Source organism: Pezoporus wallicus, unplaced genomic scaffold, assembly GCF_028554395.1.
Source record: "Pezoporus wallicus isolate ANWC-B61680 ecotype Strahan unplaced genomic scaffold, APGP_CSIRO_Pwel_v1 contig_6274, whole genome shotgun sequence".
Lineage (NCBI taxonomy): Eukaryota > Metazoa > Chordata > Aves > Psittaciformes > Psittacidae > Pezoporus > Pezoporus wallicus.
The window spans coordinates 1,250,115-1,267,065 of record NW_026635738.1 but is presented as its reverse complement, the minus strand read 5'-3'; the positions used below and the strand labels follow the sequence as shown (position 1 = coordinate 1,267,065).

Here is a 16,951-nt window from a genome sequence, read left to right as displayed (position 1 = left end):
AAGGAAGCAATGGGAGCAGAGCTCCTGTCACACACTCATGCGTCTCATGCAGCCAAAGAACCCTCCCCAGCCCATTTCAGGGCCCCTGTGCTGAACGCAGCACATCCAGGTATCCTAAAGAGTCTTAAATTATCCAGGAAAAAAACAAAAGCACTTTGCAGCAAGCAGAAAAAAACAAGGATAAGGCAAGGAGAACCTCGTGTAGCTCTCGGAACGCTCCAAGCTCAATGTCATGGAAACGATGCTTAAGAAAAGCAGTGTTTTGTCACTAAAACTTACATAAATTAATCTCATCTTTATTCCTACGTGTTATAAAGAACTAAACCTGGTCTGGAGGGATGGGGCAGAGGCAGACACTGAGGTACAGCTACTGAGGGAGGGCTCCTGGCACCCGCTGCTGCTGGAGGAGGAGGAACTTCAGAGCACGAAGAGATTCCCCTCTTGGCTGCGAGCGGTGGGGTTAAGGGATGCTGAGCAATGAAAGCAAAGCTGCTCCAGAGCGGTGGCACCCAGGCAGGGCCAAGCTGGACGAATGATCCTTGGGTAGCACGGAGCACTGGAACCAGAGAAATGCACTTCAAGGCACTGCAGATGAACACGGTGAGTGATCAGCAGCATTTAATGGCCCAACGCGCTGTGTGGTCTGGAGCTCCCACCATTAATACAGGCAAGAAAGGAGGAACATGGCAGTCGTTAAATAAAACCCCTGTGAAGTGCTTTACAGGAGGTAAAGCCTCAGCAATACTCTACATGCAGTGCTACAAAAGAAGATTCTGTAAAGAACAGGGGAGGTAAAAGGGCAGAGGCAACTTCAGGTCTTCCCGTTCAGCTCAGCACTTGATCGGTCCCCTTCTTCAAGCAGCAGAATGGATTCTGGTTTCAGACAGGAATGGTTTGCTCCTGCTGTTCACGTGGCTGTTGGGGGCTTAACACCAGCGAGAAGCATCTCTTCTGGCCCTCCGTGCCCCTGCCTGCTGTGATCCTTGTGGTCACACAAGCAGCACAAGAAGAAAAGATGATAAAGGAAGCCACTTTTGTGTCTGTTATTTCAGTAATTCATAATCTTCCCCCAGAGCCCCCCAGTAAAGAAAGAAAACCCCCAAACCAGATGCTCATTCCCCTATGGTGTCCCCTGCCAGTCTTCAGATCAGAGAGTATTTTCCCCAGCTATTGCATGTTAGAGGAGGAAGGTGGCCCCTTCCTGCCCACCCGGCGCTTGGAGCCTAATTCTACTCAGGCATTTTGGAAGCTCAGACTTGGGCTGCTCCTCAGCTCCGGCGCAGTCCCGTGATCCCTTTGCATTGTGGAGCACCCCGAGGGCTCTCCAGCGGTGGTTTCCCCGCGTGTGACTAATCCAGCCCCGGCTCTGGGCCGTGCGACGCTGCCAAAGCTCCTCCCAAGGAGCACACCTCCCCAGGCAGAGCCTGCTTTATTGGTCACCGGGAAAGCTAACTGATGATCCTGCTGATGGCTTGCAAGGACGGGAACTCCTCGTCCTCCATATGCAAAGCTTTATGGGTGCCAACGTCCTGCTGGGTCAGCACTTGCTGACACGTCGGGCAGATGGAGCAGTCGAGCTCGGAGTTGGAGTCCGTTTGCCAAACGTTCCTTTTGTTCTTTTTGGGTTTGCTGGAGCTTGGTTTCTCTTTGAGTCTGAAGTCGTTGTGGGCAGAGAGCAGCTCCTGCTGCTTCGCCGTGTCCGGCAACAACACCAGCAGCTCCCTAAAGATCTTCCTGAAGTTCTCCCCAAGCAGCTCCCGGCAACTTCTGTAATACTGGGCTGCAGAAATGAGACCCTTGGGTGGAAACAGAGCTGGATTAATGAGGGGACAGGAAAACCGAAGGCACGGATGTATGAAAGCCCCAGTGGGATTCACCCCTTGCACAGCCCCCGGGGGGCTCCTGCTCACTCACCTGCCTGAACTGCCCCGAGTGAGTTTTAAACTTATTGAACTTGGACTCATCGCTCTGCAGGAATTCCTTAATGGATTGGATGAGCTGGATGTTCCTCTGCTGGAAGTTCTCAGGTATCAGGTACGAGCCGTGACAGGATTTTGGCCTGGAGCTGGGAAGACCAGAAGTGACTCTGACATTGCTTCGTGCCATACAAAGATACAGAACATAATATAGGCTCCTAAGACTGGTTTGTGTCGAAAGGGAGCGTAAAGCTCATCCAGTTCCAGCCCCCTGTCATGGGCAGGGACAGCCTCCACTAGAGCAGCTTGCTCCAAGCACATACACAAGATATATATTACATGGATGGTCTCTTCCATAAGATGCATCCCTTTTCTCCACCCAACTACACATGCAATTGCTGCTGGCAGCACAAAGCTGCCTTAACAGGACAATGAAATGCATCCTGTGGGATTACTGGATCAGATTCCAGCTCTGCCTGGAGACAGTATTGAAAATGCAAGTTTAACACACAGCTTTGAGTAGCAGCTTTGTAAGCGAGGGTCACTAAAAGACGTTGAGCAACAAAGACTGCACCATGACTAAACCCAAACAGATCAATGCAGATGTCTCTATTAAAGCCACACCAATCTTCCCCATGAACTCATCTCTCTACCCCAGCAGAGACCAGCTCCTGGAAAGCTCAGAGCAACGAAGGCATTTAGGGGTCACTGAGGAGAATGGGCTGCAGCTCCTCGCTCCTGGGCCTCAGACGCAGTCACTGGAAAGGCTCAGAAATACCCTGAAGCTGCAGATATTCAGATCTAGAATGGACTCGGGTCTGAGCTGCCCCTTTGTGCAGGTTTTCATCCCCTCAGATCTGCCTCCACACAGTGCCCGTGCTTCCCTTTCCACTGCTCTCCTGAATCCAGCCCCCAGCAGCCACAGGACTCCCAATGGGAATCAGGAAGCCTTGGCCTATGTCAGGACCTGCTCTGAATTACTCCCCTCAGAGTGTTTCATGCGTTGTTTGAAGCCCACAGAACAGAACAGAGATGTAATGTGGAAAGCAACTCTACCCCAAAGGATTTCTACTTACTCTTTCAAAGACGTAGTGACAGGTTCAGTGATGTTGGTGGATGGAATAACAGCAAAACCTGGAGGGGGTTTACTAACAGGCACTGACAGTCCTGGAGGTGGAGGAGGATTCTTTAATAGCACCACAGTGTTAAAGCCTAAATGAAAGCAGAAAAGGGGCAGGAAGTTAGAGCACCACCATCTACAATCACCTCCAGTGGGCTGGTGCACTCTCCAGAAGGACTAAGTCCTGCAGGCATCTCTATTGGAAGAAACCTGAAAAGTAGAGGTGGCAATCTGCTGCCTTAACAGCCAGGTCAAGGAGCACTGCCCAGCAGGGAAAATGCTTCCATTATTAATCTACCTTTTCAATAGAAAATAATATCAAAACACCCAAACTCACAATGAAAAGCACTTTTGCACTAGTGAAGTGACTGCAGAAGTCACCCCAGCATGAGGCAGTGTGTGCTGTAGCAGTATCTGCAGAGCAGCAGCAGCATCTCCTGATGGGCTGCTTTCATCAGAACCATTGTAAAAGTCATGTTTGATGCTGTGTTACTCCAGCTCTACATGATTATAGCAAGGGCATTAAATCTCTGCAAGCACAGAAGGAAGCCGACCAAGGAAGCCAAGTGACAAGTGCCAGCAGGCACTGGTCACAGGCACTGAGATGCCCTTTGCCTGCAGGGGCTTCCAACCTCGCTGGTGAAGCAGAGCGGCACAGATGTGTCTGTCATGACTCAGAAAGCAGCGACAGGTAAAGGCTGCTCATGTGTGAGCACTCCCAGAGAGCAGACACCTCAGAGCCTCCCACCATTGCCACTGCTTCACCCATGATTCACAGAGGGCATTCAAACTCTTCTACGTCCCCCAGGCTGCCTTTTTTAACTTCAAAGCCTGACCTAGACATGGTGGCAGAGCTGCTCCTCACACAGAGCCAGGAGGAACAGTTTGTGTCTCATCCACATCCCGCACTTCTCTCAGCTACCTCCAAGCAAAGCTCACCGTGCCCTGGAGCGCTTACCTGGTGGTGGGGGCATTCTGGCTGATCCTGAGCTCCCAAGAGCTGGGAAGTCTTCCTGAGGTAAAGGGCATTTGTTAGTCACTGTGGGCTTTTTAAGGCCAGGGGGCTCTTTGGGTGTGCTACAGACCACTAACGGCTTCTCTGAGTGACCATTCACGACGGCTGTGGGTCTGTCAGGGTTGTGAAGAGCACTTGAGGTGTGCTCTGCTTCTGGCAGCTTTTCAGTGGATGCCCTGGGGAAGGCTGTCTCCTGTGACAGGCGTGGGGACGATGGGCTCTGCTTCTCAACCCCCACCTTCTTCTTCTTGCTCACTTTCGTAAAGGTTTGCGAGGTAGAAGCAGCCAGCAAGGACGACACGTCGAACATGGTTGGTGTGTTTCTGATCTCCTGGGTTGTCAGGCCACTACCGCCGTCTTCATCGTCTGACTGCGGGAGTTTATTGCTCTTCTTGCTTCCTTTAGTGCTGTTCAAGGAGGAGGAGGGTTTTTTGGCTACCTGATTTACACAGGGGTTACTAATGGCTTTGACCACACTCTTACTAGAACCATTGTTCCACGCAGATGTAATGTTAGTTACTGTTTTATTGTTAGGCCTCATTTTGGACACCAGAGCTGGAAAATCCTCCTCTTGGAAAGCTGTTTTCTTTGCAGTCGTTGTATAGGTCAAAGACATGCCAGAAGAAATGGTGGGTGCTGCAGAGGATGACAAGCTTGGGAAATCTTCCTCTTTAAGCTTAACCACTGCTGGCTGGGAAGAGCTGTAAGAGAGGAAAAGCACGTCCTGTTACACCAGTGCTGCAGAGACAGCACCACTCCAACAGGCAGCTCCAGACCTCTGCGCCCTTCCTCTGTCACTCAGGGGTGGCACAACTGACCCAGTGTTACAGGACGCAAATGTGTTCAGGCTTATGCTTGACCAGTGTCTGGAATGGGTGTTTTCTTGCTGGGACACCAGGACCACGACAGCACACCTCACCTTGACCACAGAGAGCTGTACACACAGGTGCAACTGAGCTGCCACATCCTGCAGAGACACTGCTCTCATCATCACCCCTTTCAGAAGGTGAGGAACCTTAACTCCTTCAAGATAAGCTACAGCTTATCAATGGCTGGAATGGAGAACATGGAGAACTTCCCACCACCAAAAGATCAAGCAACAGCTGCTGGCATTTATGTGGGTGACCAGCACAGAACAGCTCGAGGCAGAAGGGAGCAGGGCAGGGGGGAAGCATTTGTGGTTTAAGTGCTGTGTACAATTACTCTCTCCAGAAGTGCACAACACCAGGAAGTTCCTAAACCTGCTTTCTCCTGGCTGCAGCCTTGCCCAGACTTACCCTTGCAGAGGTCCCGCTGCTGAACCGATGGCTGGAAAGTCATCCCGGCTTAAAGCACCGTTAGCAGCTGCTTCTTTTGAAACAGGGACAAAAAGAGCAAAGAGACGTTTTCAGCTCAAACCCATTCACTTCGGAGCAGAGGCTATCAATGAACAGCAACAGCAGCATTAACAAGTCCTGTTTTCAGCAGCTGGTGATGTCATTCACGGTGACATTCCAAAGGAACAATTTCAATCTGTGCATCACCACTTCCTTCAATTAAGTGCATTCACCATTATGTCACCCTGTCCTGCCTGCAGCTTTCATGCCACTTAACATGAGCAAAGGGTTCGTGTCAACCAAGTGCTTTGTGAGGGAACCTTCTACAGACCAAGAAGCCAATGCCCCAGCACTCCTGCTCCTCCCCTCTGCCAGCAGTGAGCACTCAGCTGCCTGCATAGGGTCAGGATGTTCATCAGAGCCTCAGTGCTCCACCTGATGGATGCCAATGCTCCTCTGTTTGGAAAGCTGCTCCTTGGAGCAGTCCATCACACCTCTGCTGCACAGATGCCCAAGCTGCTCAGCAATTAGCTCCTGGGCAGTCATTTTATATTGAAACATAACTCATTCCCATTTAGATTTGCCTTAGAATCCAAATCCCATGCTGTGGACTGATAACATGCACACAGCAGAGGTTGGACGGGCCACTGGCAGAGACAACCTTGCCTGTCATCCCCAGCTGAGCTGCACCATTAACCACAGAGCTCTCAGCCCATACTTAAAGCATATAATCTTTAAGTGAAATCCTGGTATAGGAACAACAAACCAGTGGTAAATGCATTGGAGCAACACTAATATCAAAACACCACTGCGTTGTATCTATCTGGGGCAAACTGGACGTGGGTCAAACCAGTTAAAGGTTTGCTTTCACCATAACTTGTTCCCCCCAAAAAAGCAGAAATTCAGCTCAAGCATCACAATAAATGAGTGCTTACGTGCTAGAGCAGGAAATGGCAATTCTTACTATATTGATTTGGATGGAACATCACACACACTGTTGGACATTAACTGCAGCCGAGATTTCTACCCAGCTCCACTTCAAGTATAACCTGCTGCAGGAATCCCAACCCACTTGGAAACTTTCCACCACCACTCCGTGTTGTTGGATTAAGGGTCTGCATAGCTCTATCCACATCCACCAGCTTTAGAGAACCCTGCATGGCATTTCCTGCTTTCACCCCGCTGATCTCCAGACCCATCCCGCTGCACAACGTGCTCCACACTAACCTGTGGCATCGTTTGAAGCCTTTGGCACACGTTTGGAGCTGAGCACCTCGGAATCCCTCACGTCCTCCTTTCTACCTCTACTGCTGCTGTCCTCCTTGTCTTCCACCCGTTTTTTCTCTTCTTGCCGTTTAGCTGCCACAGAGGCCCTGACTGCGGCTGCAACGTCTCTGTCCTCCTCCTCCCTGCAGGACAGGGTCAGGCATTAAGCATCACCAAGCAGCTTTGTTTCACTCCAGCTCTCACCTCTCCAGTCAGCTCTGGAGCAGGGTCTGAGAAGGCTCAAACAAGCCCACTGCCTCCAACAAGCCTAGTACCGATGGGTGAGACAGGCAGCACTCACCCCCTGGATTTACAACCTTCTACATGTGCTAATAACAATCCAGGCCAGAAGAAACTGGGGTGAACTGAGAGACGGTACTTGTGGATACCCATCTCTCCCATTCATTTTCAAACATATGAAATCATATTTGTAGGCCACAGTAATTCTCTGAAGCATGGTTTGTCAGGAACTCTTCACACATGCACGATCCACACGTGACACTAACATACAAGTGGTTTGAGATGGACTTTCTCCACCAGTGGAATCACCAGTAACGAGCCAGCCAGAAAAAGAAGGCTAGATGTGTAGTATGTATAAAGCACAAAGTAAATCCACTTGGACCAAGCACGTAGTCAGCACGCAGGCATAGACTGAAAGCTAGTTCTGCTCTCAGCTAAGGATTCAGTAGGGAGGCCCCCGAATTTTGTACTCACTCCCTTCCTACTGGTGCACCCAAACACTGTTAATGGGTAAGCAAAACACACACTGTGCTACTCACCTCTTGTACCTCCAGCTGCCTCTCCTGTTCTGCTGGCTTCCTCGGCCACCCAACCTGGCTGACCTCCCTTGCCTGTTGTACCTGTCAACTTCTTCATAGTCCTCTCCACTTATAACACCTAAACAGATGGGATGGTTGATCACTCTCAGTTATTTCTCTGGGCATAAAAGTTAATAATCTGGGCATTAACTCAGTTATTAATCAGGGCATCACACCCTACCTGAAAAAAGCAGAATTACACCAGTACAAACAAGTCTATCCTGATTTCTTTCTGATGATTAAGCAGTCTCTATAGCCTTCAGGATTGCTGCATTACAATACAGTTTGCATTATATGGATTTATTGTAACCTGTGAGGTGAGTTTTGAGTAATTTTGGTTTTATGCAGCTCTCTATATACAGATCCACAAAGAAGTTATGTATCTATTGATCTCTGCACACCTAAGTGGGTATGCCACTCTGGCCTCATGGTCTACATTCATCACTAAGTTTATGTTAAATGTAACAGGAGTCATTCACATAATTACAAACTGGAGCAGGAAGTCACAAATTTCCCTAAAAATTACGTATCTTCATTAAATCCACAAAAGGGGAAAAAAATTGCAACGATTCAGGTAGGGAGAGACCTCTGGTGTCCTCCGCTCCATCCCCTTGCCCAAAGCAAGGCCAGCTCTGACACAACATGAGATTGCCAAGGGCCCTTCAAGTTCTTCTTCAAGGACCAACTCTGCAACCCCTGAGGGTGCTGTCGCAGGACTTGCCCCCCCTCTTTGTACAGAAACGTTCACCAGATGTCCTTGGAAACCCCTCAAAGCAGTCGAACGAACGTGTTCCCGTCCACCTCATCCCCGCTCACCCTCGTTCCTCCTCTGGTGCCGAGGAGCGTAGTTGAACTGCAGGTCTATCTGCCGGTTCTGCCTGGCCTCTGCCCTGCTCTTGCTGTGGCAGGCTGTTTTGTGAGCTTTGTAGTCTATCTCGGTGCGGAAGGCGTGGGTGAACTGCTCCGTGCTGCACCGGCCCTCCTCGCAAAGGAAGTGCTTCTCACGGAAGTGCTCCCGGAGGTATTCGTAATCACTAGGAAGAGAAGAGGCCGAGTTCAACCTTCCCAACACACCCTACGGATGCTGCATGGCCCCCCTCTTAAAGGTGAAGACAAGTCATGGTGGTTGGCAAGCCGTCAACTACAACCACTTGCGTACAGTCGACACAGACCCTAATACCTGATTCCAGTAGCTAACCTGAACCTACTGGCCGATACTCATCCCATCCAGCTGCACATAAGGGACGTATTTCATACAAGAAAGCTTCTATCTTGTTTGCACTGAATTGTGGAGCATTAGCGTTAACACGCTAAGCTGCAGATAGCTGCTGCCATGCTGCAAAATGCAGCTTTTTATGTTTAATATTAACACAGACAACTTGAAAACATGAACAGACAGAAAGTGATTGCTGTTGGTTTGAGGAACAGAAGAGACTGCAGCCAACCTGCTCGTGTTCCTGCACTCTGTCTCCAAGCACTTCTTCCCCCCCCAAATCCAAAGCAGATCCAAGGAATTTTCCCTCAGTATTTAAGCTGCAGGAAGAGGAATAAGCTCTTGCACGAACCTGTAGTATTCCTGAGCACCATCGGAGTCACAGAAATGACAAAAATAGTGATCTCTCCTGAGGTGTTTCAGTAACTCGTCGTTATCCAGGTACCGCTCATCACAGAATTTACAGAGGGGGTGCCCGCGGTGGGAGGTGTCATCCGGATCCCCATGGATCCGATGGCGAGCCAGGTCCTTTCGGGAATACCATTTCCGTTCATACGTAAAGATCTGGAGAAATAGATATCTATGTGTTACTTCTTGGGAACAGAGACCTAACTGGAACCAGCTGGGCTGTGCACAACCTCTCTGCTTGCAGGAGAAGAAGATTCCCTTCAGAAGGATGCAATTTGCCAACCAACACCTCAGACTTTCAGGGAATAGGACACAAAACTCAAGTGATAGATCCAGATTAAATCCAACTTGCTTTTCAGTTTGAACACCGGAATCAGACCTGGTTCATCTTTTCCCCTTTCACGTTTCTTCTGCTGTATTAACATAGTGCAGAAAACTACATTACAATCTCTGATGGGGAAAACTCCTAAATACATCTTTATGAAGACGCAGTGCTTTGCATATTTGAACTAAAAAAGCCCATAAACCACAAGTGAGCTCTTTTACTTCCCTCACACGGCAACTACCCCAAGATAGCTACATGCAAAGGATAGAGGGAGCAAACCTTGTGTTACCACCCAAGCCAACCTTCTGTCCCTACCAACACACGAGCTATTTTGGTAGGATGGGTTCTGAAGATGCCAGAAAGATCAAGACAGCCTTGAGAACAGAACCTCCTTTATCCCTTGCCTGGACAAGGGCTGGTGACTTGCTCTGCGAAAAGCTTTGCTTGGCTTTGCTCAAGTGTCAGAGCTTCTTTTCAGTGGGAACTTTCTATCTGTGAAAGAAGAATCTCTGCAACACACTGGAATTAAACCAAGTTCTAACACAGTTTGTGAGTTCTCAATGGCAAACGTGTTCTGTCAGCGCTGGCTGCTTCAGCTGCCCATGGAAACACCTCAGCACCTGAGCTCAAAGGACACTGCACCCCAAAGGAGTGGCCTTGCCCTCCCCTGAGCACTTCCCTTGAATTAGCTCCAGTGATTGCAGGACCACAGGAAAGAGGCAAATCAATCCACTGAAAAAGAACCCAGGCCAACCCGATCGCTTCTGGTTCCTGTCCCTTCTAGCTCGGCTCCAGCATAAACCAACCATGGCACTGCAGGATAAAGGCACTTCCACAGGTTGGTATTGAATTGGTTTCAAAGAAAACACACAACCCCATGTGTCATGAATTCTAAATATATGCATTCATGCATTAAATTCCCTCCTCCCACACTAAGGAATGCTGACAGCTATTAGACACTGAGGTTACCAGTCCCAGAATTCACTTAGCAGTGGCTGCTGATTTTGTCTGATGTGTAATTCAGAAGTACAAAACCCACTCCAGGTTCCGCTCTAAGTGGAATTCTGACTTGGAGACTGTGAAAAAATATCACCTGGTGACATAACACCAGCCCTTCCCAGGGAAATTCGGGTGGGACTAAGACAAAGAAGAAAGGATGCTGATGGTGATGGCAAGATGAGCAGTTCTGAGGCTCAACACACATCGTCTTTTCAGCCACTGACAACTCAGCTTTCCTGTAGGTTGTAAAATACATTTAAAGCAGCCCCTGGTCACGTTCTGTGTGTGCACAGAGACCTCAATTGCAGGCAACAGTGAGTTTCATTTCCCAATCAGGCCAACAAGATACAGGAAATTTGCTCTGACCAAATACATACAACAATGAAATAGAATTATCTTTCATTAAAGCAGTGAGATGGATTCTCATCCTGTCCAGGATCTAACTGTAAATGCCACGTTGACTTTGATCCGAGAAATCAATCCATCACTCCATGGTGCATTCTGCTTCCTGAACTGGCACCAAATACTTCCTTCAGTTACAGTTTTAGCTCCTAAAATTGGGACAAGTGTAAATCTGAACAGGCATCAGATCTCCACCATTAGAGTTGTGATAAAGTCTGCCTACGAGTCAGGATTAACTTCCCACCACACCACTGGGGTTTGGTATTTACATGTGGAGAGGAGCCAGCATCAGAAGGTTTTGAATATGGTTGGGTTTAATTTAACATTCAATGCACTGAGAACCTCCAGGCCTTCTCCATTAATCAGTTTATGGAAGAAGACAGACATGAAACAAAGCAACTGGCCTCATGCAGGCAGACAAAGGAAACTCTGGGTGCTGTTCAGCCATTCCCTTCTTCCCAACCCCAAAGGGACTCCTGCAGAAAGCATCCCTCCTTCCCACATGTTGAACCAGAATTATCTCACCTTTAAGTGTTTAACACAGAGTTTGCAACAGAAGAGCTCATGCTGCTTCCTCATGTGCTGCTCCAGATCTGCAAAGGTGTTGAATGGCTTCACATCTGGACACAAGGAGCATTTGTGCTGCAGCAGCTTCCTAAGGGACAAGAAAGATTGCCTAGAAATGATCCAATTCCCTCTCAGCAACCCCATAGCTGTATCGAAAACCAAATGTTGCCTCAGTGGCAGAGGCTGTGTTTTCACAGCTCCCCAGCAGTCGGTAATGAGGTTAGTGGCCTGCTTATTCCAGGAATACTCTGTCATACAGCAGGAACAGAACAGAACAGAACCAAATTACATAGAGGCTTGAGCAGTAAGAGAAGAGCTGGGTGGTCACAGGGTAAGTAACACACTGGATGCTGTACTACATCTGTGCAACAAGCCCCTGGCTTAAACTGAAGATCCAGCTGATGCATGCAGCACTCACATCCAATTTAATTACCCTTTCTACTGCCAGAAGCTGAAGAATACAGAGGGGAGAGATGAATAGAAAAGGATGGGGGGAACAAACAAAAACCCCACAGTGATTCCCACCAAGAGCTGAGGTCGCAGCACTGGGCTCAGTGGCAAACCCCATTCCCCTGCACTGGAAGGGGGCTGGAACTGGCTGTGTTTTAAGGCCCCTTCCAACCCAAACCAGCCTGTGCTTCTGGGAGTCTACCTAACAGCAATTCAGGCTTCACTGCTTCCCACAGCAGCCATGCAAGGCATGAAAAGCCTTTCAGCAAGTTTGCTCTTGCTAAAGGAACAAAAAGCAATTTTTGTTGACAGAGCAAGGTGTCAGTGAATCCAACACCCCAGCCCTGAGGAGCTGCTCCCTTTGCCACCCCTGGAACTGAGCATTCCCACTGACTGAGCCGCTCCAGCCTCTTGTCCCTGTGCTGTGTGTCACCGCCAGCCACTCCAGTCCCACAAAACAAACCCACGCTGTTCTCTATAGCATGGGTTTTCTGCCACGTAATGCAGACCAGAATATGCTGCTGCAGGGACAAGTTACCAGAAGGATGCCAGGACTCACCTGTACAGTGCATAAACATCTCCATCTGTAAAATAAATGTCGTATTTCTTCTCATGCTGCAGCTGGTTAAGTGCTATTGTAGAGAAGGACGTGAGCTTCCGTCCGAAGACGACCTGCAGGATAGGCAGACAGGATCAGTGGGAGCACACTGGGGCTGCAGCCTTTGGGGGCTGGATGAACCCCTCAGCACAAACTCTCTTTGTCAAGAACCTGCTGCAGCCTGCAGCTTGGATGGCACCTGCAGAGCTTTGGGTGAGTCCCAGCTGGTTGTCACCACCCCCCAGTTACTGTCAGCAAAGCCACCGTGACAGCTCCTTATCAACTTCCAGCCATGGAGCCAGCTTCCACAAAAGCGGATTGGGCTGGGCTGGGCTTTGGATTTTGAACCACATCAGGAAACACTTTTATGGTTGGTTTTGCTACTACACTTGTGCTGTGAGGAAATACCTTCAACCAATTCAAGCCCTTCTGCAGCGAGCGCTGCCAGGAGCCCTGCACTCAGCTCCCCTCTACCTGCTGGCAGGAGATAACCCACAAACCAACAGCGTGTAAGTGAGGAGTGATGTTACCCAGGGTCTGATGGGGAGAGCACTGCTCCTGCTTCCCTTAACTACCAGGAAAGCAAGAAACAAAACACTACATCACTTCCCAAATTATCTGTACCACTGACACGGTTTAACTCCAGCTGGCAAGTGAGTACCATACCCTTGCACTGGTGAGATGGGGGAGAGGATCAGAAAAGACCCCGTGGGTCGAGGTAAGGACCATGTAATAACCAAAATAAAGACTATAATAAGTGAGATAACAAAAAGAAAGAGCAATCAAAGCCAAGGTGAACAAGTGATGCACAGTACAATTGCTTCCCACCCACTGTCTGATGCCCAGCCAGTCCCCAGGCTGTGATCAGTTGCCCCCAGCCAACTCCCCCAGTTTCTATACTGGGCCTGATGTGCTATGCTATGGAAATCCCTTCAGTTAGTTCATGTCAGCTGTCCTGGCTCTGCTGCCCTCTGGTTCTTGTGCCCCTCCTCACTGGCAGAGCATGAGCACTGAAAAGTCCTTGGTCAGGGTAAGCAACAACTACACCATCGGTGTGTTATCAGCACTGCTCCCAGACTAAGCCCAAACACAGCACTAGGAATTCCATGAACTCTATCCCAACCAAACCCAGGACAAAACCATACTCCTCCAGAGGGGACCTGCTGGCTCACAGCTGCTCCCACAGACCTCCCACAGCTCAGGTCTCACACTGCAGCCATTACAGCATCTCACCCTTCCTCTGAAGCTGCTGATCTGCTCTGGTGCACGTTCCCACTTTGGGAACTGCTGGCATAGCAGCAGCAGTGCTGACAGAGCTGGAGTTACCTGCAGTAGCTCGGAAAGGCTGAGACATGGATACAGGATGCACCTTTCAGTCCTTACAGTGCCCACTCTAACTCTAGAGATACTTACAACCTTAACAAAAGCATCCAGTTGTACAATACACGTCTAGTTCAGTCTTGTTAAGTCACTCCTCTACCCTTGTTGGGATGAAATACCATGGAACAAGCCTTTTGTGTCTTGTTTTGTGGCGTTCTGAAAAGCTCACTTTACAGCTGGGTCAATTTTAAGTTAACCAAGGCAAAAAAATGCACCCAACTTGCTGAAACATCAAGCTTCAAACACAGGGAATGCAAGTTTCAGTTTGCTGGATAACTGACAACAAAACCTACCTAAGTTCTTTAACCAAACCTCATTTGCAGTTGGAATGGGTTGCTGAGAAGGAGATTTTACCACCAGAATCCAAGACAGTTCCCTACAGCAGTTCCAAGAACAGCCTCACACACCTCCTGACAGATCCTCCCAGCCTGAGCCAAGCATGCAGGAGTTTACAGGTCAACACGCAACCCTTGCTCACGTCACTGCCATGATTATGCATCCCTGAAAGCACCTATTACCATAACAGGTCGATCCTGCTTCCTCCTCCATCCCAGCCTGTGCTCATCTTCATCCTTACATCTCCTTTGGACACTGCTGTGACTTCACCCACTGGGGCCACGCTGCTCTGTACAACACCACCGAGACTCAGTAGTGCTGCTCCTTGCCTCTGCTAACTCTACGCACACTGTGGTGCCTGGTTTTAGGTCCTACAAGTATATTCCGTTCGTTTAACAGCAGTTTTGATGGGGTTTATACACCCCCTGTCTTTGGTTTCTTTCCTTGGGCCAGAGGGTGAGCAGAGAGAACAACGTTAGATCAGCACTCGGAGACAATGGGGATAGAAGAGCAGCACCATCAGAAATAACCTCGCGGTCCATTAGAACAGGACCACTTTAAACAGTTCATAAAGGCGGGGAAAGGTGGCTCAACGACCAGGCTCAGAACACAGCACTATCAAACTCTCAGGATTACCAAGCACCAAGCAGGTTTCAGAATGAAGAGCAAGCTCACTCCTTGCTCTTCATCAGATGGGAGAAGCGGAGCAGCAGCTCCTCAGAGGATGAGCAGGGATAAAACCACTTCCATGAGCATCTTGCTGGACTCAGAGGCTACTTAATGCCCGCAAGCTCAGGCTAAAAACCACATCGACCCCTTTGGCCTCTGCAAAGGCTGAGGATCTTCAGCCCCTCCAACCTTCTGAACACCACAAGAAGCAGCCAAAGCAAAGAGCTCAGCTGGGGAAGGGTTAAGGGGAAAGCCCCACTCCCCCGAAGTATCTGGGTTATTTCCTTTCCTAAGCCACCTCAGTGGGTTTCACTCGGCGCCAGGAACAATCCTTTTACTCCCAAGAGGGTTTGTCACTCCATTACTCCTGCAAAACCAAACCCACACACGAGGATCTGCTTTCACAAACACCCTCAAACTTTCCTTCACTGCCGACGCCTCGGTCCACACCGAGTCACAGCATGGGCGCGACTCCCCTGAAGGAATCCGTCAGGAATGCTGTGCCCCAGGGGAAAACCCCTTTTCCAGCTCAGGCCAACAGGGACGGGAGGCGAGGCAGGAGCCAGCCCTGAACGGACACAACGCGCGTTGTTCCCAGAGCTTAACAGCGAGTCAGGAACCGGGCAGGATGACACACTCACCCGGGATCACGCAACGCCAGCTCCGCAGGGCAAGCCCTCTCAGTACACAACCAAACACCCCCTTTAAACGCTATTTCCTTCATGTTTTACCCCCGACCCTCTCCCGTCCCCTCCGAACGGGCAGGCAGCGATAAACGCGGACGGCTCCGGGCTGTGTACGCTCCCCCCCCCCCTTCCCGTTCCCCGTTCCCCTCGGAGCGTTCTACAGCTCCCGGTGCCCCGGCTCCACGCCCCCGCTCTCCACAGCGGCCGACCCGGCCGCGGCCCCTGCCCCGGCGGCCTCACCTGAGCCAGCTCCTCCCGGCACACCGCGCAGTACCGCACGCCGCAGAGCGCCCGCATCCGCACGGAGCAGCGGTAGCAGATGGGGTGCTCGCAGCGGCCCAGCGCCACCACGTCCAGCTCCCCGCAGCACAGCACGCACGGCCCCTCCGCCGGGCCCGCCGAGGCGGCCATGGCGGCGCCGACCCGCCGAGGCCTAGGCCCCGCACCGCCTAGCGACAGCGCGGACCATCGAGAGGCACGCCTAGAGCGCCGCTCGCCTCAGCCACCATAGAGACGCGAGCCCGCCGAGCAGCCGGCTCTTGGGCCACGCCTCCTGGCGTCAACCAGCGCCGAACCATAGAGCGGCAGGCACTCGACCATAGAGAAGCGGCGCGCGGAGCCGCTCTAGCAGGGTCTCGCTGATCTCCCCCTCAGCGGTAGGCGGACCCCGGGTGCCGCCCGCGGCCGAGCCGTGGCCGGTACAAGGTGCTTTGGAGGCAGGGGATGTGGTGGGGTTGGGGTTCCGGTTCCACAGATGGGCTGGGGGAAAGCCTGTTTCAAAGTGTACCTGAAACTGTGGAAAGTGGGATAGCGAGTCCAGAGGAGGCCACGGAGATGCTGCGAGGGCTGGAGCAGCTCTGCTCTGGAGCCAGGCTGAGAGAGCTGGGCTGGGGCAGCCTGGAGAAGAGAAGGCTCCTGAAGGGGAGACCTTAGAGCAGCTCCAGTGCCTAAACGGGCTCCAGGAAAGCTGGAGAGGGGCTTGGGACAAGGGCCTGTAGGGACAGGCCAAGGGGAATGGCTTTAACCTGCCAGAGGGGAGACTGAGATGAGCTCTTAGGCAGAAGCTCTTCCCTGTGAGGGTGCTGAGGCGCTGGCACAGGGTGCCCAGAGAAGCTGTGGCTGCCCCATCCCTGGCAGTGTTCAAGGCCAGGTTGGACACAGGGGCTTGGAGCAAGCTGCTCTAGTGGAAGGTGTCCCTGCCCGTGGCAGGGGTTGGAGCTGGAGGAGCTCTAAGGTCCCTTCCAACACAAACCATTCCAGGAGTCTGTGATGTTGCACCCATTCGAACAGCACCACAAATGGCCTCTGCTCATGTTGGTACAGTCAGAGCACAACCTGTGCTGCCCGTGGTGATTCACACATCCAGTACCTGCACTGCTCTCCGAGCTTTCAGAGAGAGTGAAGTGGAACCGGAGTTAATCATTGACATATCCCATCAGTTGCGAGGTAAATGCATGTTCCTGCACC

At 50.8% G+C, this 16,951-nt stretch overlaps 1 protein-coding gene across 1 annotated transcript; it reads right to left on the bottom strand.

Moving 5' to 3' along the window:
* Positions 1-601: 601 nt before the first annotated feature.
* Positions 602-16,016, bottom strand: ZNF598 (zinc finger protein 598, E3 ubiquitin ligase). Its single transcript, XM_057398112.1, has 12 exons — positions 15,725-16,016; positions 12,375-12,487; positions 11,324-11,453; positions 9,017-9,228; positions 8,268-8,485; positions 7,413-7,530; positions 6,595-6,776; positions 5,329-5,401; positions 3,995-4,752; positions 2,993-3,128; positions 1,915-2,059; positions 602-1,796 (listed from the first exon to the last, which is right to left on the bottom strand). Exons 1-12 carry the CDS (start codon positions 15,893-15,895, stop codon positions 1,449-1,451), a joined length of 2,604 nt encoding a protein of 867 aa, XP_057254095.1. The 5' UTR covers positions 15,896-16,016; the 3' UTR covers positions 602-1,448.
* Between the last annotated feature and the right edge of the window lie 935 nt (positions 16,017-16,951).